The sequence below is a fragment of the Apus apus genome, chromosome 2 (genome assembly GCF_020740795.1).
Source record: "Apus apus isolate bApuApu2 chromosome 2, bApuApu2.pri.cur, whole genome shotgun sequence".
Lineage (NCBI taxonomy): Eukaryota > Metazoa > Chordata > Aves > Apodiformes > Apodidae > Apus > Apus apus.
The window spans coordinates 80674998-80700303 of record NC_067283.1 but is presented as its reverse complement, the minus strand read 5'-3'; the positions used below and the strand labels follow the sequence as shown (position 1 = coordinate 80700303).

Below are 25306 nucleotides of genomic sequence, written 5' to 3'. Positions count from 1 at the left end.
CAAAATTGATGTTTACTAGGCATATAGATTAAACTAACAATCCTGCAGATCTGAAAGGTATTATTCTTGAAGACCTTTCTAGCAGACATCAAGCTTATAGACAGCATTTCTGATTATAGCACAGACTTTGCTTTGGCTTGGCATACCAAATCACATTAAAAATATTTCCCATATACATTGCTAACAGGTTAAAGAAACTTGAAATACTTTGAAGTAGCTCAGTAGAAATCTGGACAGGCAGTATAGTTCAGAATTTAAGTATTCGTATTTCTATTTAGAGCAGCTGCACTGCATGTGTTACTTTTTTAATGAGCAATTTAATTTACTGAAATTTAAATTGCAGATAGAACACTTTTTATAACAGATTGTTGTGGATAGCATTTATTTTACATGTGGCTTTTAGTGAAATCTGAGGGAAGTCACTGACAGGTCTACCCAATTAGTGAGAACTCATAAATTTGACATAAAAGCACGAAATGTGATGAAGCAAATAATACACACGGTATTGAAATAGTCCAAAACCAGCTCAATAAACATCCAATAAGTTGAAGGGAATGTGAATTTTAAAGAAGTCTTTAAAATCACATGTTAGGATACTTAGCTTATTTGAGAAGGTGCTTTTTTGTTTCTGCACTCATTTAAAATTAAAGTAACCACTTTCAGCAGCATCCTCTTGGCAAATTCTCAGAACAATCGCTGAATTCACACACATTGTATTAGAAACGGAAAGACTACTATACCTGGAAAATTAATGGGGTAGTTGCAGATGAAAAATTCAAAATCTTAGACATGTGGCTTTCAGGGTTGTATTTTGACAAAAAACCTTTGATGATAACAGTCTTTGCAGTTCCTTGTTCACCAATTAGTAGGACAGCCTAGACAAAAAAAACACTAAAATAAAACAAAACACAAGAGCCTGGTGTCTTAGCAAAGCTTTAGAAACCCCATTTAGCTTTTAAACTGAAATGAAACTAAAAAAGTTATGAAAAGTGAATTCTCAACAAAGGACATGTGGAAGCCAAATAGCTTATGTCTCACAGACTTTTGCAGGCCTCACAAGTTAAAAATGTTTGCAGTAAATGGCTATGTCTGTCAGCACAAAGGAACAAAGGGATGGGTTATTCATAAAAGGAGTTGATTAACTGAAAAAGGTTGTACCACCTAGAGCCTCAGTATCTGGAAGATTTCAATTACTGATGTTATTTACCATGTCTTTATTACCTGACACAGTTTCGGTGAACAACAGTTGCACAAACTAAAGCTACTTAAACTCTGTTAACTGCCCCATGTGAGCAGAAATCATATCAGCAGAGTCTAGCACTCTGCTGCCTGGAGTGCTGCCACCTCTCCAACAACTACACGAAAAAATTGCTCTGTCCTGACCTGATCTCAGCTGTATTTAAGGTCATTTCTAATAAAGAAAGGATGGGTTAAAGGCAGACAAAAAACTCTGGAATAAGAGAGTATTCAAGAGTTCAACCTTATTTATATGAATGTAAGCTCCTGGAATCAACATTTTATATTTAAAGAATGTAGTTCTTCTTTTTCAAAATTTTATCACTTGATTTAGATGTGGAATATAGAAAAAGTACCTTGCCCTGTTTTGCAATGGTTTCAATAAGGAAGTCCATCCTCACATTGTCAACATTAGGCACAAGAATGGAGCCATACTCTGGAGTGCTGCTACTGGGATATACATACTCCTCAACACGTGTATTCCAGTGCATCCATTTACCTAATAAAAACATAAGTTAATGTTTTAGAAATACAAGGCATTGTTGCTTCTTTCATTTTCCTTTGAATTGACTCATCTGTCAGTGCCTCTGTCTCACATACAGTAATCTCACTCTGTAAATTCAGACCAAATTATAGAATCATATAATCATAAAATCTCTCAAGTGGGATCTAAGAAGCTTAATCTTCTTTCCTACATGAATTATGACAAGGACAATGCTTGTCTTATTTTTGTTCACCTAACAATTCATTGGCACAACGTCCACACAGCTTTCTGTAGCAATGTATCTACACTCTGATTTCTCATAGGAAACTGGGAAAAAGCTTTATACAACATCAGCAGTAAGGTGTAGCTGTGAAACAAGACTTGCTAAGGAACACAAAAGAAGATAAGCTACACAAAACTTCTAAATTAATTCTCTAGAAGAAGTACAATTTAAAAATTACTTTTAATTTTTACAACACAGCTGGGTTACTAACCGTCAGACGCCACATAATAATCAAACATGGTATCTTCACTGCCTTCTGGGATACAAGGGAGATCAAGTTTTATTCCTGCATGGTTTCGAAGCCAGTGTTCCATTTTGCACCTGTCTTCCAGTTCTAGTAATGCTCCTACACTCCACATAAGAGAGAAGACGTACAGCCTTTCCAAGTATTTTGGAGCCAATTCCCCTCCTTGCTCCTGAAGGATCGAGTTAGGTTTTTATTTTCAGTAGTCTGAAAATTCTACTTAATAATCATTAGTAACATCAAGTTAAAAGCCTTGAGTCATGTTTTAAATTACTGACATCTTTGTCAATTAACTGAGCCAATATCAAGTACACAAGAAAACACAGAAAATCACTCTGTAAATGTCACTCTTAATGACCCATTGCAGCAATCTATCTGTTTCAGTTCCAGTATATAATCTGATAACAATTCACCCAAAAAAACCTGAAGGAAAGCTGCTGAATGACACATGCTATTTGTCAGTGCTTAACATAAAATCCAAATGTGAATGAGGCCACGATAACTATTCTTTTCTAAAGAAAAAGGATGTATATCTTACTAACCTGCACCTTCATTTATATTCCAGGTCATCAAAGGATCTCCCCCTCTGTATAACCTCATGTCCTACAATTATCTCCATTACATTAAGTAAATATAACAAAATCCACACTAATTTACCTTAGGTGGGATAAGGCCCTGCAGCATATTAATGCTTTGCATAATCACAAAGGCTTCCAGCATCTCAGTCTTTTGTTGCAGAGACTGAATGCTGAAGCGGTACAAGTCTGGGAATGATGAAGAATACAGGTGATACAGAATTTCAGCTTCTTGGAAGGAACGTCTTTTCAAAAATCCCTGTTACAAAGCACAGTGAGAAAATAAATGAAGTTGCCCATGCAGGTATCAGTAAATTCAACTCTAGCAATTCAAAACTACGTATGCATAATTCTCACAGGATGTTAAATCAAGGATTCTGAAGAAAAAAGACACTTTAAAGTTTTCAACAGCACAATAATCATTCTGTTGAAGTATTTTTTAATCACCAGGTTTAAGGTACACAGCAACTCTGGAAAACAAATTTTATCTATTCTGCACACTAATTTCTAACAGTGATACAGAGTACTCCAAAATCATCTGGCAGTTGCAGAAAAAAAGTTAGGATTTCAGGATAGGATGTCTGCTGGTATGTGTCATATTTTTCTTGTGCATCTCAGTTTTCTCACATCTGCGTGGCAGAACGCTTCTCATTTACTCTCCATGGATGTATTTCATATATAAAATACATCCATCAGGAAAAAGACTTGAAGACTTCTTCCCCAAAATTCAAACTAAAATTTGGCACGAATTGAAATCAAATAAATTCCATTAAACATAACAAAAACCTTATGTTGTTGTTGTTGTGAAGGTCATGAAACACTGCAACAGGCTTCTCAGTAGCCTTCTGGAGTCTCCATCTCAAAACTCAACAGGACACAGTCCTGAGCAGCCTACTCTAGTCTGCTTGGAGGGAGGTGCATTCACAGAATCACAGAATGTTAGGAGTTGGAAGGACCTAGAAAAATCATCTAGTTCAAGTGCCCTGCCAGAGCAGGACCACCTAGAGCAGGTTACATAGGAATGCATCCAGGCCGGTTTTGAATGTCTCCAGAAGAGACTCCACAACCTCTCTGGACAGCCTGTTCCAGTCTTCTGTCACCCTCACAGTGAAAAATGTTTTCCTCATGTTTACGTGGAACCTCCTATGCTCCAGCTTGCACCCATTGCACCTTGTCCTGTCATTGGACATCACTGAGAAGAGCCTGGCTCTGTTCTCCTGGAACTTGCCCTTCACATATTCAAAAACATTAATGAGGTTGCCCCTCAGTCTTCTCCAAGCTCAAGAGACCAAGCTCCCTGAGCCTTTCCTCATAAGGGAGATCTTCCACTCCCTTCATCATCTTTGTGGCTCTGTGCTGGACTCTTTCAAGCAGTTCCCTGTCCTCCTTGAACTGAGGGGCCCAGAACTGGACACAATATTCCAGATGTGGCCTCACCAAGGCAGAATAGAGGGGGAGGAGAACCTCTCTTGACCTACTAAACACACCCTTTCTAATACACCTCAGGATGCCATTGGCCTTCTTGGCCACAAGGGCACATTGCTGGCTCATGGTCATCCTCCTGTCCACCAGGACTCTTAGGTCCCTTACTCCTACACTGCCCTCCAGCAGGTCAGTCCCCAACCTGTACTGGTACATGGGGTTGTGCTTCCCCAGGTGCAAGACTCTACACGTCTCCTTGTTGTACTTCATTAAATTTCTCCCCGCCCAACTCTCCAACCTAGTTGGGTCTCACTAAATGGCGGCACAAGCTGCTGGTGTGTCCACTCCTCTCAGTTTAGTGTCATCAGCAAACTTGCTGAGGGCACACTCTGTTCCCTCATCCAGGTCGTTGATGAATATATTGAATAGTACTGATCCCAGTACTGACCCCTGAGGGACTCCACTAGTCACAGACCTCCAAGTAGACTGTCCCGTTGACCACAACTCTCTGACTTTTCTTCAACCAGTTCACAATCCACCTCACTACCCAATCATCCAGACCACACTTTCTCAGTTTATCTGAAAGGATGCTGTGGGAGACCATGTCAAATGCTTTAATGAAATCAAGATAAACCACATGCACTGCTCTACCATTATCACATATCCACCTCATTACGTCCTCATAAAAGGCTATCAGGTTGGTTAAACATGACTTCCCCTTGGTAAAAGCATGTTGACTGCTGTTAATAACCCTCTTATAATTGATATACCTAGAGACAGCACCGAGGATAAGTTGTTCCATCACCTTTCCAGGGATGGAGGTGAGGTTGACCTAATCGATCTCCAGAGGTCCATTCCAACCTCAACTATTTTGTGTTTCTGTGATACGTTTCTACACTTCTAGTCTCGTAGGATTTTAGTTTATCATATATTATAAATATTTATTATTTCTAATCTTTTACTGCCCTAAGCAAACTGTGGGACTGATGACAAAAAGGCAGATACATGAAAAAGCTTTCTAGAAACAGGTAGGTAGAAAACAATCCTCTAGTGAATAATGTCAGATTAACATCTACCCTGACCTGCTAGAAATGTAGCATATTGCTCTACAAAATAGACTTAAAGGGAGATGTACTGAAAGAGTTATCAAGTTGTTTTATTTATGCAGCAAAACCAAATAAAAAAAAAACAACTAAACACTAAGGGCTCAAATGACAACTATAGGTTGCAATTTTATAGCCAATTTGGGGGGGTGCAGGACAGGAAGGGAGGTTGGAAGGGTTGTTTCATGGCTGAAATGAATGTAATTTGTTTTGTTTTACCCAAAAGCAAAAAAAAACCCAAAATCCTAAACAAATCAACATATTGTTGCTTTTCTTCTGACTGTTGCTACCATCAAAATAAATTAAAAGCATAAGGTCATGGATTAAGTGAAATTACTTTCATGCAACACTTACTTCAACACAACTAAATTTAGTCTGTATATCACTTTAAAGTGAGGAGGTAAACTATGACTGATAAGATGAAATAAAATGCTTTCCTTTGTTTTTGCTGTCTCTGTTGCTGAATCTATAGCTCAATTTAAACTGAAATGTTCGAGCAGTTGTCTGCAAATTAACCAAGGCAGGGCTATGAGAACCTAACATCAATAGGTCCTATACAGTGCTATAAGTACAGAAAGGAATGACACAAGTGAAATCTCATGGGAGCCACTGTCCTAGATGCATAATTTACACTTACACTTTCCCAAGTATCTATATTAGTAAAAAAATTAAAAAGCAAAGCCTTGCAGTAATATAAACAAGGTGCTTGTGTTGACGCAAATATTTGCATTGGTAAAATATCAATAACAGCCACATTTTTAGTAAAATAATTAAACACTGTGGGGTGTTTTGGTTTTGAGGGTTTTTTTGTTTATTTGGATTTTTTTCTAATAAGAATGCAAACATTTTGGACTTGGCAAAGAATCTATCAAATTAATTAGAGATCCTTCTTGAGTGTTGCTAAGTAGCTTTGATTGAACAACCTGATGACAATAACATTCTTTTTCCTCTTAATTGGTTAAGGCTTAGCAAGATTCTGATACCTCCTCTAGTGGATCATGCTGCTCCTCTCCTACTCTCAGGGCATGTTACTTGACCAGCCATTTCAGATCTGCAGGTGGAAAATAAACCTCTTTTCTGTTGCACAGAAAACACAAGTTTACAGCCTTCCTCATCTTGGGAGTTTCTGTTCCCCAGAGTTTTGAATGCAGACTCACACTCCTTTCCATTACATGCTAAGGATGTTGAGTCTGCAGTGTCACTGCAAAGATCCCTGCTGATCTGTTTATCTTCCCTGATGGCACACAAATCACCTCATCTCTTCCCAAAGCTCCTTCACCTGATAACTCCATGCCCTGGGCACACTTCTCCCTGGGGGAAATCCCAGTGTCCCCAGCCCCAGGAAGAGGCACCAGGCACAGCCTGCCACTCAGGGCTTGGACAGCAGTGTACTGTCTTTCTTGATTTCCGTCTGTGCTGAAATGCCCAATATGCTAAGGACAGTCGTTCTAGGCAGTGTTATAAACCATGCCATGTTGCATGTCAGCTTTTCCCCCATTGCCAGACAAATCTTGGATTTCTGGACAAGGAATCTGATTACAAACAAGGAAGCTATGTAAGACTTACAAGCATGAGAAGCTCTATGGGCTAAACCAATAAGAAATCTGAGAAGAAGACAAAGTAATAATTAAAAAAGGCTTCCTCAACTACTAACATCTTGAAGTTAATAAGAAACCAACTGTATTTTCATCTGGCTAGTTAAGCAACACTGTCTATATGAGTATTAGATGCATTTTCCAAGAGGTATTCTATTTTATTCACAAAATTAAATGAGTGAATGAGACTGTGAAACACTCATTTTTAAAACCCACTTTCTAGAAAGAAGGACAGTAAAATTCAGCTGTTAGCTCATGGCAACATGTGAAGTTTTGGTCTTTTGCATATGCAAACTATAAATATACTGTAAGGGCCTGGATGATGTTCTAATTTCACAAACAGAAAGACTAAATTATTCCTAGCTTATAATTAAAGTCTAAAGCCCATAGAGAGGAATGTTAGTTTGGGATTATACCAAAGAAAGGTATATTAACTTGGTTTTCAGGATAAAGTAATAAAGTAACTCTCTCTATGAGCACAGGAATCAGTGTCTCAGCCACAAGAAAGAAAGTTTTAATTTTTTATACTCATGAGACATTTGTTTCATCAAAGCAAAGTAACACCAACAAAATATTCTCCATAAAAATGACTACACAAGAAAATTATAAAGTGGAAAAAATCGGTATTTCTTTTAATTTAAATTTATTACAGTGTTAATCCTGAGAAGCCTACTTCACTGATTACTTTCTAAGGCAATATAAGGCTTAAGAATAGAAAAATATAATAATCAGAAACCAGTTTTTTTTTACTGCTATTCTCTCCATTGTTTTCTTAAAAGGGAAGAAAACAGGAGTTAAGTGCTGAAAGTTTTGTTGAAAGATATTACTGTGGACCATTAGGTAGATTCTTGGGAACTCTTACATTTCAAGTTTACCAAGATCTTTGCTACGCAGGGAAAAAAACAAAACAAAAGAAAAAAAAACAAAACAAAAAAAAAACACCTATAGTATACTCAATGTAACATTCACTATACCTTTACCAGCATTCTATCAACATAGGGATTTTTTTTCCTGGGTTTTAGAAGATGACACATAGAAGAAAAAACTCAATATGTTATATACCCCTCCAAAACACACCCTAAAACATGTTCTTTTTTCCTAAATTATTAATTCCGTGCCAGAGACAGAGTAACCACTGTTTGGTTCTTCAGACATTTTGCTTTTAGAAATATTAACAGACAACTAGGCAAGGACATAAATCTAAAAATAACACACTTTGATGCTGCACTAACTTTATTTCTGGTTCTAAATCCCAACTGCAATTGATTGGAGAAATATCAAGAGAACTCGTATTTTCTTCAGGATTGCTAGATTCCTGAATCAGCTTGTTTATTCTTTCTTCTTCCTTGATCTGAAGCTGTACTAGAGGCTGTTAGGTAGATGGTACTTTGATCACCAAATTGTTCTTCAACTGTATAAAATACTTGAAATTACAAGCTTGTTCCAAAGTGAAAGATCCATGTTTTTTAGAAGTGTAATATGATGACTATGTTCCTGAAATATTTATATTATGTACTCTTGTATAAACTCCCAGAAACACTGCTACATTAAATACTGACTTATAAGTTTATATAGTGCAAAAGCTACTTCATAGAAAAAAAAAAAAAAAAAATCACAAAATTAGGTCCTAAAGTAACAGCAGTGAAAAGTTGAGTAAGTAACCAGTCAAACATTCAATATATAAACAATCACTTAGCTATTGCACCTCAAGGATAGGGCTCCAGTTGAGAACTGATGAGCTCATGAATACCATCCCATTCCTTGAAACTGTTGCTGGAGAAGCATTATCAATATTATGAGGTTCAAAGACTATTTTGCAGTTTGGTGCCATGGGTATCCGATCCCCATTTGCTAGTGTTAGAGTTCTGTTATCATCCAGAACAGAATTGAGGTTCTCAATCCAAATAGCATCAACTGGACCATCAAGAACTATCCAGATGTGGTCACCTAGAATCCAAAATAACATATTAAAGTGCCTTTCTTTCAAGGACCAGTTTCTTCTCTCCGCAAGAAAAATTTCAAATTCTGAACTCATGCACAGAGCTGGAATCTCAGCTTTTAATAAAATTACCATTTCCATCACTCAGTTTCACTTCAGTAATTCATTTAGTCACCTATTTATAATAATTATCCATCTCTCAGTATATAAAGTGTCATCAGTTTGTAATAGTCTCAAACAGTTTTATGGATCCAGTCTTCAGTGCAGTAATAAATTATTTCGACATACATAAAGCAACATTAAGAAGATAGAAACTATGGATCTATTTAAAAACACCATTCGTCTCTGAAGAGTTTGTATAAATGTAATGAGATTAAATGAAAGGAACACTTGAAAAAAATCCCTCATTGAGACAGTATGCTCATTTTCTTAGGTAAAAGAGGGTCATTAGGGGAAGATTCTTGTTTTTTGTTCTCCTGTTTGTAAACTTGATCCAACTCCCTTGGAATTTTTTTCAGTTCTTTCCATTTAGCATCAGAAATGTATCCTAAAGCCTGCCTCTGTTTCCTAGGAGGGTCTGGATCTGTTCTGCTCAACTCACTTGGGTACTGAGCAATGGGCTCTGCTGGAAAGGGATTCCCCCTTGGCTTCTGGCTTCCTGCTCCAGAGGGAGTAGCCAACCCTGCTATGCACTCCTAGATAGTTCTTTAGTTAGAGGTGGTCCCACTCTCATCTCATCCCACACTCTTCAGAGCAATTCCTTACCATCTAGGCCTATGTAGCTTTGTGCCCTGCTAGGTATGAACCAAGAAGGTTCCAGATGAGAAGCTTGCTCAGCTCTGAGGCAAATAGTTTTGTATTTAGAAGCTTTTCATAGCTACACTGCAGGCATCTCAGGCATGAGATAGTCTGGAGTTTGCTTCATAAAGAGACATTACAAACAGTTTGCAAACAGTGAATCTGAGGAAGTCACATAAGTGTGCTAATTTATATTTCAAGTTGAGGGGAAAAAGAGAAAAATCAACAGTTAATACTATGCTGTATTTTCAAGGGTGACACATTACTAAACTTGAAACAAAACCAACAAAACTAAATCCAAAAGTATTTTCTATTTTAAAAGTATCTGTGTCCTTAAAGACTAAGAATTTTTGTATGAAAATTGGCAGTGAAATAAATGTTAGCATTTTCTCTTTTTTTTTTTTTTTTTAACCTTTAGTCCTTAAGGCCTAATGATAAATTCACATACTAATATTCAGACTAAACAAAGAATAATCCATCTAACATCAAAGCCTCTCTTTTAGTTAATATAGCAGCCTAAGAATATACGCCAGCATTGTTCTAAGCAGAAATTGTTTGTGTAAATAGAATTATCTATTGCTACTTGAGATTTACAATGATATGTGCAGGGCTAGGAGGTATGACACAAAGAATATTCACAGCCTTCTAGTATGGCAGCTGGAGACCAGATAGAAATCCTGACAGGACCAAAATTTATTTTATATCAGCGTTAGGGGAACTGACTTCTACCTTCCACTTTTCTTTCATATGAGGGCATGTCATTTGAGAGGGATCAGCAAATTCAGGGAAACAGTATTTGCTATACTACAAAGTTTGAACACAAAGCGTTTAGAGCAGAGACTATACAATAGACAGAAGTTTTTGCAGCAATACTGCAATGCTTACATGTAAGTTAAAAGAAAAAAAAATTAAAAATATAAAAATAAAAAAAGAGATGCCCTGAAGTTTTTGGTTTGGAGGGAATTGTTTTTCATTATACCTTTCTTGGCTCTTAAAGTTTTTCTCCAGAGTGTTGAAAATATTCCATCTGTCCAATCATTTGTTGCCACATCAAGACGACCAAACATTTGTGAAGCAGTTATAGCTTTAGGATTCATTCTCATTTCACGATGTGGTTGTCCACAATCTATGAAGGCAGATTCACCCCTTAGTTTTATCATTTCTCTTCAACAGTCAGAGAACTTTGACAAATTTGAAGTCATTACACCACAGGCACTGACCATTACAAAAAGCTGTGTACTTACTCGGAAAACTTACCTCATGCTATACATCAATATTTGCTAACTGGAGGCATCAAAATTTAAAGTAGGACAAAGTTCTGAAATTTTGAAAGTACAATTTGTATTTCATAGATTCATTGGGAACAGAAGAGCAGCAAGATGAAATTTATTCACGGTTAAGTTTCATATTTTGAAGTCTTGTCCAACAATAAAGCTTTAGAGCCTTCAGTTTAGATTCACTTCTTAAAACTCAATGACTAAATACTGGACAGATGCTCCACATAACTGACTAGTTTTGGTTTTGCCTGATGATACTCCTGCATACACCTTGGAACAGACAAGTATATGATATTGGTATATCCCTGTGAAGCCTCTGAGGGAGCTAACATCTATCTAGCCATACCATGATCTTATAACCTTTATATTTTCCTCATTGACAAAAGCTAAAAAAATCCTATGCCAGATGTTTTTAGAAAAGCCAATCTTAAAATGTATTCAGGAGCCAGAAATAAGATATTGAAAGAAAGCACTAAAAAAAAGGCTTTTCTTAATTATCAGGTCTCACTAACATATAAGACAGAAGCCTGGTAAATCACGTAATTTTACATTTCATGAGGTTATGCTAGAAGATCAGCTTGAAAAACAGCATTGTGGCAATTTTACCTTGGTAGTAGTTCACATCTCAGCATTACAGAAATATAGGAAAATAGTATAATGCAACTACCTGCTCTTTGTGGGCTTTTTTTTCCTAAATAGAACTGTCATTTATGCTGCAATGTAGAACTTAGTGTTTCTTAAGCACACTAAGGTACTGCATGGATGACAGACTGGCTGAACCATTTTTTACAGAAACTATCAATTTCTGAAAAATTGCATAAGCAGCCTACTGAAGCCTGTGAAACAGGGTAACACAAGCTTACCTCGAAAGAGATGTTTTTACCTCCCCAGCTATGAGCTTTTAGTTTAGTAAGGTCAAAGAGAAGGTCTTCCACTAATGCTTTTGTTTAGAGCTACAGAAGATAAAAACACACTCCTCAAGCACCCAGGCAGGACACAAAATTAATACCCTTGAAGACTTTGTTGCTGTCTAAACCAGTAAATATCTCCTAGCAGCTACAAACGATAGAAGCAGTTATTTTATTCTGCAGATGAAGACTGTCTTTTGAGTTGTGTTCAAAAAGGACTACACACTTATGATTAGGGAAAGTTTTCAGCATCACCTCAGCCAAACCTGGGAAATGATTTAATCACTTGTCCAAGCTGGTGACCCAGACAGTACTCCTCTTTCTCAATGTTACTAGAATAAGAACTTCTGATAAAAGTGTCGTAATATGGAAAACAGGATATGTTATTATATAACAGGATTTTGGATGTCAGACATTTTAAAGGTTTTAAAAGATACTATCACAATAATTATTATCACAACACACAAACCGATTCTTCCAGTAATGTATTCTCACAGTGAAGTAATTGAGGCTTTCTATGAAGAAACAATGTGGTTTAAGGTTTACAGTATAACAGTTTACAATATAAATACTCCTGTACCTGTCATGGCTTTCATCAAAGTGTGGATGCAAACAGTTTTTCCTGCACCACTAGGTCCTAATGTCATCAATCCGTGCCTTACTCTCTGGGTTTCAAAAAGTTGGATAACTTTCAGTTTCCAAGGAGGATGACAAATGAGTCCAGCTTCCTCTACCTACAGACAGTGACAGAAAACTATCTTCAGCAGAAGTCACTCTTTGTAAAGGTTTTGTGTATATAAAAAACTTGGAAAAAGAAGGGCAATTTGGTATTCACATAAGTATTAAAAAAATAAAAGATAAATCTGATCAGCAAGTAGACTGGGGTGGGCAAGAGGCTGAGAAGGAACAAATCTGGGACAGGTGACTCCGGCTGACCAAAGGGATATTCCATAACATATGATGTCATGCTCAGCAATAAAACTGGGAAGAAGTTTCTCCAAAGTACACTTTACTCAGAGACTGGGCGTAAGTCCCACAAGGTGGTGAGCAATTGCTTTTCTATCACCTGTTTTGTGTTGATTTGTTTTTTTCTTCATTTATTAAATCTAGACCCATGAGCTTTTTCACCTCTCTTTTCCCATTTCAAATCCCTCCCCCAGTCCACTGGGGGAAAGTGAGCAAGTGACTGGGCTTAGCTACCAGCTGGGGTCAACCTGCCACAGCATATAAACATGGAAAAACACTTTAATTCAAATAATGACTATTTCTTCATTACTATATTTTCCCAACAACTCCTGCCTCCCTTCCCCAATAAAAATAGTTCTAAATCTGACTCCATCCTAACCTAGCTGTTTTCATTGTACAGACATTGTAGCTCTGAAAACACAGCAGAGTTCCATTCAATAAAACCTTTATTCACTTCCAAGACAAACAAGACAGCCTACCATCTCTGTTTTCACCAGATTATAATTTTTAGCAATATAAGAAAAATATAAACCAATATAAACTAAGAAAATTTCCAAATATTGTCATAGCACTAAAAAGCCACTGTGATATCCCTAGATCTGAACTTGTAATAAATTTTGTGTTACGTAAGGTAATCACTGTGAGTAAAGCTCTTCAAGTTTCTAATACTGCTTCAGCATGTGCTGACATTACAACTTACAAACAAGTGATAATGGTTTGCTGCTAAGAGTTGATGCTTACTGTGTCTGGCTTCACAGATAACCAACAGTAGAGCTATGAAGACCTAGAGCTATGAAGAGCTATTAAGAACTCTTTTTTATTTACTACGAAATGGCAATTTAAAGTATGAGATTTTTAGGAAAGATCGGTCGGTGAAGCGAGGTGGTGGAGTTGCTCTTTATGTGAGAGAGCAACTAGAATGTATTGAGTTTTGTACAGGGGCTGATGAGGGGCGAGTTGAAATTCTGTGGGTAAGAATTAAAGGACAGGGTAGTATGGGTGACACAGTTGTGGGGGTCTACTACAGACCTCCTGATCAAGATGAGGAAGTTGATGAGGCTTTCTACAGGCAGCTGAAAGCAGCCTCACAACTGCAGTCCTTGGTCCTCATGGGAGATTTTAACTATCCCGATATCTGCTGGAAGACTTATACAGCCAGCCTTTCACAGTCTAGGAGGTTCCTCCAATGCATTGATGACAACTTCTTAATGCAAATGGTGGATGAGCCGACTAGAAGAGGAGTGCTGCTGGATCTTGTGCTCACCAACAAGGAGGGCCTTATTGAAGCAGTGGTGGTCAATGGCAACCTTGGCTGCAGCGACCATGAGATGGTGGAGTTCAGGATCCTGTGTGGGAGGAACAGAATTTCCAGCAGGACCAGAACCCTGGACTTCTACAGAGCAAACTTCGGCCTCCTCAACCAATTGTTAAGGGAAGTCCCATGGGACAGAGTGCTAGAAGGTAAAGGGGCTCAAGATAGCTGGACAATATTCAAGGACCACTTCTTGCAAGCACAGCATCAGTGTGTCCCAATGGGTAGAAAATCTAGTAGGGGAGCTAGGAGACCAGTGTGGTTAAAAAAGGAACTGCTGGGGAAACTCAAGTGGAAGAGGAAAATCTATAGATCATGGAAGGAGGGGCTGGTCACTTGGGAGGAATATAGGAATGTTGTCAGGGAATGTAGGGAGGCAACTAGGAAAGCTAAGGCCTCCTTGGAACTTAACCTTGCAAGTCGGGTTAAGGACAGTAGAAAGGGCTTTTTCAGATACATAGCCAACAAAGCTAATACCAGAGGCAATATAGGCCCACTGCTGAATGAGGTGGGTGCCCTGGTGACAGAGGATATGAAGAAGGCAGAGGTGCTGAATGCCTTCTTTGCCTCTGTCTTTACTCCTGCAGGCTTTTCCCATGAGCCCCAGATTCATATAACCCCAGAAGTAGTCAAGATAGGTGAGGACATAGTAGATGAGGATTGGGTTAGGGATCAGTTGCATAATCTGGACATCCATAAATCGATGGGTCCGGATGAAATGCATCCAAGGGTGCTGAGGGAGCTGGCGGAGGTCATTGCTAGTCCACTCTCCATCATCTTTGGTAAGTCATGGGTAACAGGAGAGGTGCCTGAGGACTGGAGGATAGCAAATGTCACTCCAGTCTACAAGAAGGGCAAGAAGGAGGACCCGGGTAACTATAGACCGGTCAGCCTCACCTCCATCCCTGGAAAGGTGATGGAACAACTTGTCCTTGGCACTATCTCTAGACATATCAAGGAGATGGGGGTCATCAAGAGCAGTCAACATGGTTTTACCAAGGGTAAGTCATGTTTGACTAACCTCATAGCCTTCTATGAGGAAATTACTAGGTGGATAGATGATGGTAGAGCGGTAGATGTGGTCTATCTTGATTTCAGTAAAGCATTTGACACCGTCTCCCACAGCATCCTTGTAGATAAGTTGATCAAGTACGGGTTTGATGATCAGGCAGTGAGGTGGATCAAGAACTGGTTGAAAGGAAGAAGTCAGAGAGTTGTAGTCAATGGGGCAGAATCTGGTTGGAGGCCTGTGACTAGTGGAGTCCCTCAGGGGTCGGTACTGGGACCGGTGTTGTTCAATATCTTCATCAACGACCTGGATGAGGGCACAGAATGTACCCTCAGCAAGTTTGCTGATGACACCAAGCTGGGAGGAGTGGCTGACACACCAGAAGGCTGTGCTGCCATTCAGAGAGACTTAGACAGGCTGGAGACTTGGGCGGGGAAAAACCTGATGAAGTTTAACAAGAGCAAGTGTAGAGTTTTGCATTTGGGGAAGAAAAACGCCATGCACCAGTACAGGTTGGGGGCTGACCTGCTGGAGAGCAGTGTAGGTGAAAGGGACCTGGGGGTCATGGTAGACAGGAGGATGACCATGAGCCAGCAGTGTGCCCTTGTGGCTAAGAAGGCCAATGGCATCCTGGGGTGTATTAGAAAGGGTGTGGTTAGTAGGTCAAGACAGGTTCTCCTCCCCCTCTATTCTGCATTGGTGAGGCCACATCTGGAATATTGTGTCCAGTTCTGGGCCCCTCAGTTCAAGAAGGACAGGGAAGTGCTTGAAAGAGTCCAGCGCAGAGCCACAAGGATGATTAAGGGAGTGGAACATCTCCCTTATGAGGAAAGGCTGAGGGAGCTGGGTCTCTTTAGTTTGGAGAAAAGGAGACTGAGGGGTGACCTCATCAATGTTTACAAATATGTAAAGGGTGAGTGTCAAGACGATGGAGTTAAGCTTTTTTCAGTGAAGACCAGTGATAGGACAAGGGGTAATGGATACAAGTTGGAGCATAGGAGGTTTAAGATGAATATCAGGAAAAATTTTTTTACTGTAAGAGTGACAGAGCACTGGAACAGGCTGCCCAGAGAGGTTGTGGAGTCTCCTTCGCTGGAGACATTCAAAACCCGCCTGGATGCCTTCCTGTGTGATGTACTCTAGGTGACCCTGCTCTGGCAGGGGGGTTGGACTAGATGATCTTTCGAGGTCCCTTCCAACCCCTAGGATTCTATGATTCTATGATTCTATGAGATTCAGGTTTTTTGGAATTTCTCCTAATAAAAGCTTAATTTGTGAGTTCTTTTTTTAAAGACAACTGTGTAAACTACAAAAAGCAAAACACTTTCATAAGCATTGGCTATAATTCAACTCTTCCTTTTTTAGGAAAGCCAGAAGCAGACCTCTTTACTTGTAGCTAATCATATTAAATATAAATAAATGAAAGGTCATATACTCAAATTCTTCAGGAATGCACTTCTGTTTTTCAATGTTTTCACGCTGGGTTTTTTTAAGTTTTTTATTTCTCTGTTTAACTGTTAGATAATTATCTGAGGAACAGAAATTCTAGAAAAAGATTAATAGAAGTGATCATTTCAGTGTATATACCTCATTAACCCTCTGTATCCCACTGATGTTCTTAAGTTGGCCCTATTGAAATGTTCCAAAAGATGTAATGGAAGACGATATAGAGGGAATGTCATTTTAGGTAAGTATTTTCTTAAGCTCATGTTCCAGTTGTTGAACTTTACACAAATATTAAAACGTGGGTCACATAAGGCAAGTGTATATATACGCATTTTTCAAAGTAGTCAACACAAATTACTCACAAGAAAACCACAGGACACCACAATCACAATTAAGTTACATCCTTAAGAACAATTACCTTAGATGTCACATCACAATAGTTACGTGACAGCAGCACAGATCAAGAGGAATGTTACCTGTTTGTCAATGGCAGCTTCCAGTTCAGGATAGCCTACTTTATCAAGCTGGGTATCTGGAAACAGATCTTCAATTAGACTTAGGAACAAGGGCTCATCTTCATCAATCTAGTGAAAATTGGAGTGGGGGAAAACACAGATTAAAACCTATTTTATTTATCCTAGCACCTAAAAAACCAATCTTGACTCTCACAGAGCTAAAAAAAATATTAGAAAACATAAGGAACCATCTATGGTAAGTCTCTAGGTGCAAAAAACTCCAGCAGAAAACAGCAGAAGGAGAACATGTGATGCTTCAGATAAACAAAAAGCTATTGAAAATAAACCACTCACATACAGACAAAATGTATTGAAGTAGATTTTAGCAGTAACATCTATACAAACAGTAAATTATTTCTCTAAGGTGTAAAAAAGGTAATAAAGGAGATGAAACATTACAGCAACATAAAAGGGGGTGTTTTTAGCTATTTTTTTAGCTATTTATGCTATTTTTTAGCATATTTAGACAGAAGAGATGGTACTCATTGCTATGAATAACAGTTTCTTTGAAAAGAGTGACTAAATAATTCAGATCAAAGGTTCTAAAGAGTTTACTACATAGACTTCTATTTGGTCACTTATTTCTACAGGTAGCAGGGGAAATACATTAAAAAAATCTGAACAAGTCGAGGTGTTGTAGTTTAACCTCAGTAGGCAGCCTAGCAACACACAGCCTCATTCACTCCCTCCCCAGCCCCATACAAGGTGTTACAAAGAAAAGTAACTCTCTTCCAGACAAAACCAGTACCCAAGATCATGCAGAGAATGGAACATTTCCAAGCTAGCTTGAGAGTAAAGGCTACATCCAATCCTCTAGTGATCACCTTAATAGACTGAAATAGACCAAAAAAGCCATATAACTCCAAAGTGCATCTTAAATAATTTACCAGGCCCTTGGAACTTACCAGTTTAGACAGGTTCATGTCTCTCAGCACACGCATGACAATGGCAGATTCAGTATCTGTAGGATTTGCTCTTTTTGCTGCTCCTAATGTACGTAACACTGACAATATGTTCCGCAAGCCAAAATCATAATGCACCTAGAAGATATGCAAAGTTTGGGAAAATTTTCCCCACATTAACAGAGCTGAAACAATTCTTATTTAAGACATGGATACACCTCATAAGTCTCTGGCTGTACGACTTCGCATTGTTTCATTGCCCACCTCTGCTACCACCTACTAAACTGTAAGGTGTGTCAGAAAACAGAAATGTAATCACAAGTCTTCAACACAAGATAAAGTTCCCGAGGACTAATAAGAAATAAACTAGCAGTATTATTTTGAATTTTCTGTGGATTTTGGAAACTGACTTTATTTGAGAAACATCTAAACTATAACTATAAACTATATATTCTATAAGATCAACTAATATATAAACCATTCATTTGCCTTAATCATCACCATTCATTAAATTTAAATCTTAATAAATGTTCTGAATGAAAGTCTCATTCTTGTACAGATAACCTCATCCTCTAGGACAGCAGAGGGCTGCACTACTAAACTGCAAGTGTCATTTAACTTGCTTAGTGAACATGGCCTTTTCCATTTTCTTCATAATAGATATTAATAATTTGTGACATCATATGCAGTTTTTCCCTAAGATATTTTTTCCTCACATGAAAATAATCACCTGCTTTGACAGTTGTTCTTCACACAGCTTGTACAGTGTAAAGAATTTCCTTGACAATACAACATTATCAATGAAACCACAACTAGCCAATTTGACACGAATTATGATTGGACGATCAGGAACCATCATAGGCACAGAACGGAAGTTGATCTTCAAGTTTTCAGGAAGTTCTTGCCGTCCAGCATACCCTGGATTCTGGAGTGAAGAACAGGTTTTGAAGTTAAACTGCATCTTGCACAAACAGAAGAATCAGCAAAGGAATGTCTAATATTGCTAGACAACTTTTGGCTCTAACTCACCTGTAAAAATGAGTTTCCATGCAAATTTACCACCATATCTCTACAGTATTTTAGCCTCTCCTACATCCATGAAGTATGAAAAATATTCCACTTAAACACTTAAAATCAGTATTTGTCTCATAGGTTCTGTTTTTACTGGCTACTTCTATCTGTATCTCTATGGTATTTCTCTCTACTTGTAGCAAAAAGCCTACTTTAAGAACTAGAATGTAGCATGCAGAAGTAATCTGACACTGAGATAACTTGCATTTACAATGCTGTCTGCATTTGTTAATTGTATGCACTTGATATCATTGAAACAAGAACCTGTGAACTGTCTTTGTAGTAATGCTCAATGTTCTCAAACTGTGAGTTCTAAGAGCTGAGTGACTTAAGAGTTAGCAAGTACATCTAACATACCACATCAGAAGTGATTAAGTGATTAGAAGAGAATGCATAGTAGACACCTACTGAATACCCACCATAGTAAGAAAAATGCCGAATTCTGGGTTCATTTCCACATTATCTCCATCAGTAAAAATAAAGCTTTTTTTACGTTCCTTCTTACACGTCAACACAATTGCAATCTGCTGTGCAGCTACTGATAGTACAGGTAAATCAATACGATTGAATTCATCAAAGCAACCCCAGGAGCCAGACTGAGCAAGACCTTCAAAGAGAAAAGCAACTAAACATCTGACCATCATGCTGCTAACACTTTTTGGTGCAATTCATATGCCAAAAATCAGGTTGACCCATCTCAGAAAAAAATATGTTCAATTTGGAAGGCTGGGACAAGGAGGAAAGTTCAACTATTTTCCAAACAAGAATGCACTAAGTTCCACAAGTCCTCGAGCTTGTCTAAGATAGTACATCCTGAAAATCCTGGTCCTTCTCTCAGTTTTCCTGATCCTCCTTACCTCCCCAAAAAATATCCCTGCAATAAGTCTACGAAAATATGATGAGCTGCCAATAACTTACTGCACATATTAAAGTTAACAATAAAGTTGCTTTCATCTGAAAAGAAGTTAGGGGTCAGACTGTGCCAGAACTGCATTCTTCCTCAGATATTTCAGGAAAAACAAAACAAAAAAATCATCAACACAGTCACTTGCAACAACAAAATAGTCAAGGCCCTCCACTCGATCTCTAACTTGACGTTTGCCATGACTGACAGGTATCAATTTCAGATTTCTAAAAAAAAGTCTACATCCAACTCTGGTGAACTGCACTAATGGTTTTTAACATACACAGCATTATTCATACAAATCCTTCAACTGATAAGAACTTCTATATTTGAAGAAGATAAAATACTGGAATCAGAAACAAACACATTCTGCCAGTTCAGCAATACATTTCACATCTTTTTCTTTTTGTACTGGCAGTCCTTCTTGATTATTTTAAGTGTCTGTATCCTTTCATAAACTGTTTTACGCTTTAAGACATTTCTATTTCTTGGTAGCTGTATTGCAAATGTATTTTACATTCATGATAAGATATTAATTAGTTGAATTTATTAAAAGACTGAAAACCACCTGCTGATTATTTGTTGACCTTTTTTTACAAAGATGTTAATTTTTAATTTTCACATAGTCCACAGAATCATATAATCACACAATATGCTGAGTTGTAAAGGAGTCATAAGGATCATAAAGTGCAACCCCTTACTCTGCACAGGGCTACCTAAAAGTTAAACCATATATGTCAAGTCCAAAAATTACTTGAACACCAACAGACATGGGGCCTTGACTACTCCTAATTGTTCCAATGCTTGTCCATGCTCTCAGTGAATTCTGAATATCTAAACTGAAATTCACCTGACCCAGCTTTAAGCCATTCCCTCATGTTCTATCTCTATCATGAGAGAATACATCAGCACCTCCCTTTTTGTTTCCATTCATGAGGAAACTGTAGACAGCAATGAGAACACCCCTGACTCTCCTTTTCTCTAAGCTGAACAAACCTATTTATACTCAGCCATCCCTCATCAGTCATGCCCTCTAGCTCTTTCACCATCTTTGTTGCTCTCCTTTGGACATGTTCTAATATTTTTATATACTTCTTACATTGTTGACCCCAAAACTGCACACAGTACTTGAGGTGAGGCCACTCCAATGCTGAGTATAATGGGACAATCAATTCTTTTGGCAGGTTAGCTATACAGTACTTAATGCACCCCAGGACACAGCTGACCTGTTTGGCCAGCACATTTCCTTTCCTCCACATCTTACCTTTGAAGATCCTCCCTAGTCCTCGAAAATCCATCTGGTCTGAACAGTTGAAGACCACTACATATTTTCCAAGGCACCGACCCATGTCTTTGATGGTTTCTGTTTTTCCAGTTCCTGCAGGTCCCACAGGTGCTCCACCCATGTTCATGCCTAAAGCTTGAGCCAAAGTGATATAACACCTAAAACGCAACAGGCTATCATCATTTAATAGGTTACAGCACACCATTTTCTGTATAGTGCCAAAGGAACTCAGGTGTGTTACACAAAGAAGGTCCGATTTGAGGAGAAAAAGAAAACTGCTGAAATGACACACCTCTAATTACAATTTAAATCAGTAAGAACAAAAACCATTCCCTCAGCTTCTGATGCAGGTAATATTAAAATCTGACTCATACATAAAGTGGAAGAATGGATAATCCTCAATACTCAACAACCTGAAAGATCACAAAAAGGGAAGAAAACAGATACAGAGATGCTGCCTAATCTAGTTTATTTGGTTTAGTTCCTTAATTACCTTAACTGGAGTAGTTTTGAATTACGTTCTGATGTAGAGTACAATATTGAGGACAGATGACCTTTCCTTTATCATCCACCTTTAAAAGTTGATCATATACTGCTTCCCATTTTCATAAATGAAACTTCTATGCGTAATGCAGTAAAACACCAGCTAACAGTCATATCTAAAGGGAAGCTCTAGAATTTTCTGTATGGCACAGCTAAAAAAAATATAGAGACCCACCTAATTACCTTATTCTGGCAATAATAGCTCATAGACCATTCTTTGCATTATTCCAGTTAGGTAGGTACACCTCTCCATTAATACAACTGCAATTTTTTCAACATACATCTAGATCAACTATCTCAAATCTATTGAAGCTGAATAAAATTTATTTTCTTGTCTAGTCTTCCTTAGCTGTTTTCATTAGCTTTCCTGTAAACACTTGGTTTTGTCCTGTGCCTCTCTCTGCATAGTGTATCTGTTGGATGTACCCAATCCTCAGGCATAGTAGCCTCACATACATGAGAATCAGAGTCCCATACATCATGTATGGGGGGATCATGCAAGTATGAGGCAGAAATTAAGCTAGAAATTATTTATATTGTAATGCACAGAAACAAAAACACTCATGTATTCCATGTAAAATTACTTTGATAAGACTGTGAAGGACAGACTCCGCAGAGATCTATTTTGCATTCAACAGAAATTACTAAATTGCTTTTCTAAAAGCCTAGGTTTGGTGTCAAAGAAAAAAGAAATAAAATCAGTCTTTTCACCTGTCTGTAAGAGGTGTTATGACAAGCCGGTCAGTACAGCCCAAGAATTCATTCTGGTATGTAAAACCCACATCAGTGATCTTAATCATCATTTTGTCAGAGTCTTCATCAAAATAAAATCTACACTGTTTCAGCCATTCGAAATCTGTAGGGCTCTTGATATGCATGCGACACTACGAAAAGAGGGGGGAAAGGTGATATTCATGGTTAACATTTATTTTTGCATTTATACTATCTCATCTAAGTAGCACTGCTAAGACAGCACTGCAATCACAATGAAAGACATAAAGAACAGCTAGGAACAGAAGAATAGTGAAGACCCTGGCTTGATTTTTACAAAAAAACTTGCTAATGTGTTATTGCTGACCCTGAAACCCATACTAAGTCAAAGGAATTTCAGACTTTCCTAGAAGAGTATCTCAAAACTCTAAATATAAATGAACAGTTCATAAGCCTCAAACAAAAATCATTAAGTTCAGCTAACATAAAAACTGCTCATTCTTTTATTCATCTCTACTATTTTATTCATCTCTATCACATAATATGAGACTTCATTATAATAAAAAGGAATTAGGATTGTATTAAACCACATGCAAATTGGAAAAAAGGTATTTTACAACAGTGTCACAGTGCAGAGATTAGTTAAGAAATTCAACAGAGCTGGGAGTAATTCAAAGTTGAACAATCGAATACTAAAACCATTAAAAAAGATGCAGTGCAGGTTGTATCTACAACTTAAACTTTACATAAGATTATTATAACTAGAAACAAATGGTTCTACAATGAAAAGCCAGGTGCCTGCCTATCAGCAATGGGTTAAAACTCGGTAGTTCTTTTCTCAGACAGCTTAATTTCAGTGTCAGGTCCAGAGCTTCCTATAGGTAAAAGAGTATGTTAGCTTTTAAGTTTGATTATTTAAGCAGTAAATGCTTTCATTTTCCTAATTTTAATATTCTGAGGCAGTATGAGAAGGTGTGAAATGACTAAATAAATCCCTAAGTAATAATTAGGTATGCTATTGAAATGAGAACAGAGAAGATAGCAGCTTCAACCAACTTCAAACCTTTTTCTGTACTGTAACTCTACATTCAGTCTATTTATTCTCAAGACTCAAAATGTAATCCAGAGAAAGGACAATTACTTGCAACACAATGCATGAGGAAAAAGAAGTCCCTAACTGATCATGCAGCAGAGGCCTCTATCTTAAGTAGATCGACACAGAGCATCCTAAAATTTTGCTGTTGCTTATGGTGGAAAAAACCCACTTAATTACTTATAGGAAAATTAAGATGTTGATTGAAATAAATCAGCATTTTTATAACACCCCAGATCTCATCATCATTACAGTCCTGAAATTAAATCTTTAGTTTAAGAGCCTGTAGTACAGGTATTGTAATATTTTCTTCTTGTCACATTGTTTCTCATGGAAACTACCTCATAACTCACTGTACATTTTTCAGTACTTACCAGACCATCAAAAATGTCTCTCTGATGCACATGAATAGTGATTAATGTCTCGTATTTAACTCGCTCAACTGGGCTAAGTTCTTTTGTTGTCATATCTATAAGCATGTTTAGAAGATCCAGGAAAAACTGGTTCGTTTTTCGCATAATTTTTTTGTCATACTTGGCATTAGTCAAAGCTTCTTCTGAGTCTCTTGTCCAAATCATCTGGATGCCCAACAACCCAACCTTGGGAAACATAAAAGTATGTGTCTCATAATCTTTTCTCTTTAACCCAAAAGGTACATTCACAGACACAGATAAACTAAAGAAATTGCTCTGCTACTAGTTGTATAAAAGAATGTTTTTATTCTTCTGTATAGAGATCATTCAACCCATGCATTTGTTTTAGGTGTCCCAACTCCATTCATAAATGCATAGTGAAGTCCACACTTCAGCCTTGTAGATACTGCTTACAGTGCACTGCTGATAGAATTGTTCAATATAAGTTACTATTTTTTTTTTTAAATACACACTATATATAATTAATACACTTTATATATAATAATAACTAATCAGTGAATAATTCATGCTTCAATTTAAATTTTTTTTTCAGTCATTCACAAATACTTTATTGCCTCTCCAACAATATTCCTGATCACAAGTGAAGACGCTTCTACTAAGAAAATTTTTGCTCAGCTCCAAATCTTAAGCGATGTATGTTTCCCTGAGTATATAAACAAACATACAACTTTACTACTTCTCCCTCAGAAGTCAAGTGTCAAGCTTGTAAAGAAATAGTGATAACTCCATTGCATTATTGTATTCAGCACTGCTTTTGAACAAGGGCACCACAATATATAAAGGACATCAAGCTATTGGAAAGTGTCCAAAGGAGAGCCACAAGGATGGTGAAGGGTCTGGATGGGATGACTTATGAGGAGCAGCTGAAGTCACTTGGATTATTCAGCTTGGAGAAGAGGAGGCTGAGGAGTGACCTCATTGAAGTCTATGGCTTCCTCACGAGGGGAAGAGACAGAGCAGGTGCTGACCTCTTCACTCCTGTGACCAGGACTCAGGGAAATGGCAGGAAGCTGAATCAGGGGAGGTTTAGGTTGGATATCAGGAAAAGGTACCAGAGGGTGATTGAGCACTGGCACAAGCTCCCCAGGGAAGCTGTCACAATGCCAAGCCTGCCTGAGTTCAAGAAGCATTTGGATGATGGTCTCAGGCACATGGTGTGATTCTTGGGGTGCCCTACATAGGGGCAGGAGTTGGACTTGATGATCCTGATGGGTCCCTTCCAACTCAGCATATTCTATGATTCTATGATTC

The 25306-nt window shown here is 37.9% G+C and overlaps 1 protein-coding gene across 1 annotated transcript in view; it reads right to left on the bottom strand.

Moving 5' to 3' along the window:
• The window catches only part of DNAH5 (dynein axonemal heavy chain 5), a 119515-nt gene that overhangs the window by 42876 nt on the left and 51333 nt on the right, over positions 1–25306 (bottom strand). Inside the window, exons 34-47 of the mRNA XM_051610258.1 lie at positions 23996–24220; positions 22529–22701; positions 21254–21432; positions 19505–19692; positions 18745–18939; positions 18018–18152; positions 17074–17181; positions 12445–12598; positions 10659–10805; positions 8648–8889; positions 2905–3081; positions 2215–2419; positions 1593–1735; positions 741–875 (exon numbers count right to left, since the gene is read on the bottom strand). Coding sequence (XP_051466218.1) covers positions 741–875; positions 1593–1735; positions 2215–2419; positions 2905–3081; positions 8648–8889; positions 10659–10805; positions 12445–12598; positions 17074–17181; positions 18018–18152; positions 18745–18939; positions 19505–19692; positions 21254–21432; positions 22529–22701; positions 23996–24220 — 2406 coding nt within the window. The remainder of the gene's footprint in view (positions 1–740; positions 876–1592; positions 1736–2214; positions 2420–2904; positions 3082–8647; positions 8890–10658; positions 10806–12444; positions 12599–17073; positions 17182–18017; positions 18153–18744; positions 18940–19504; positions 19693–21253; positions 21433–22528; positions 22702–23995; positions 24221–25306) is intronic.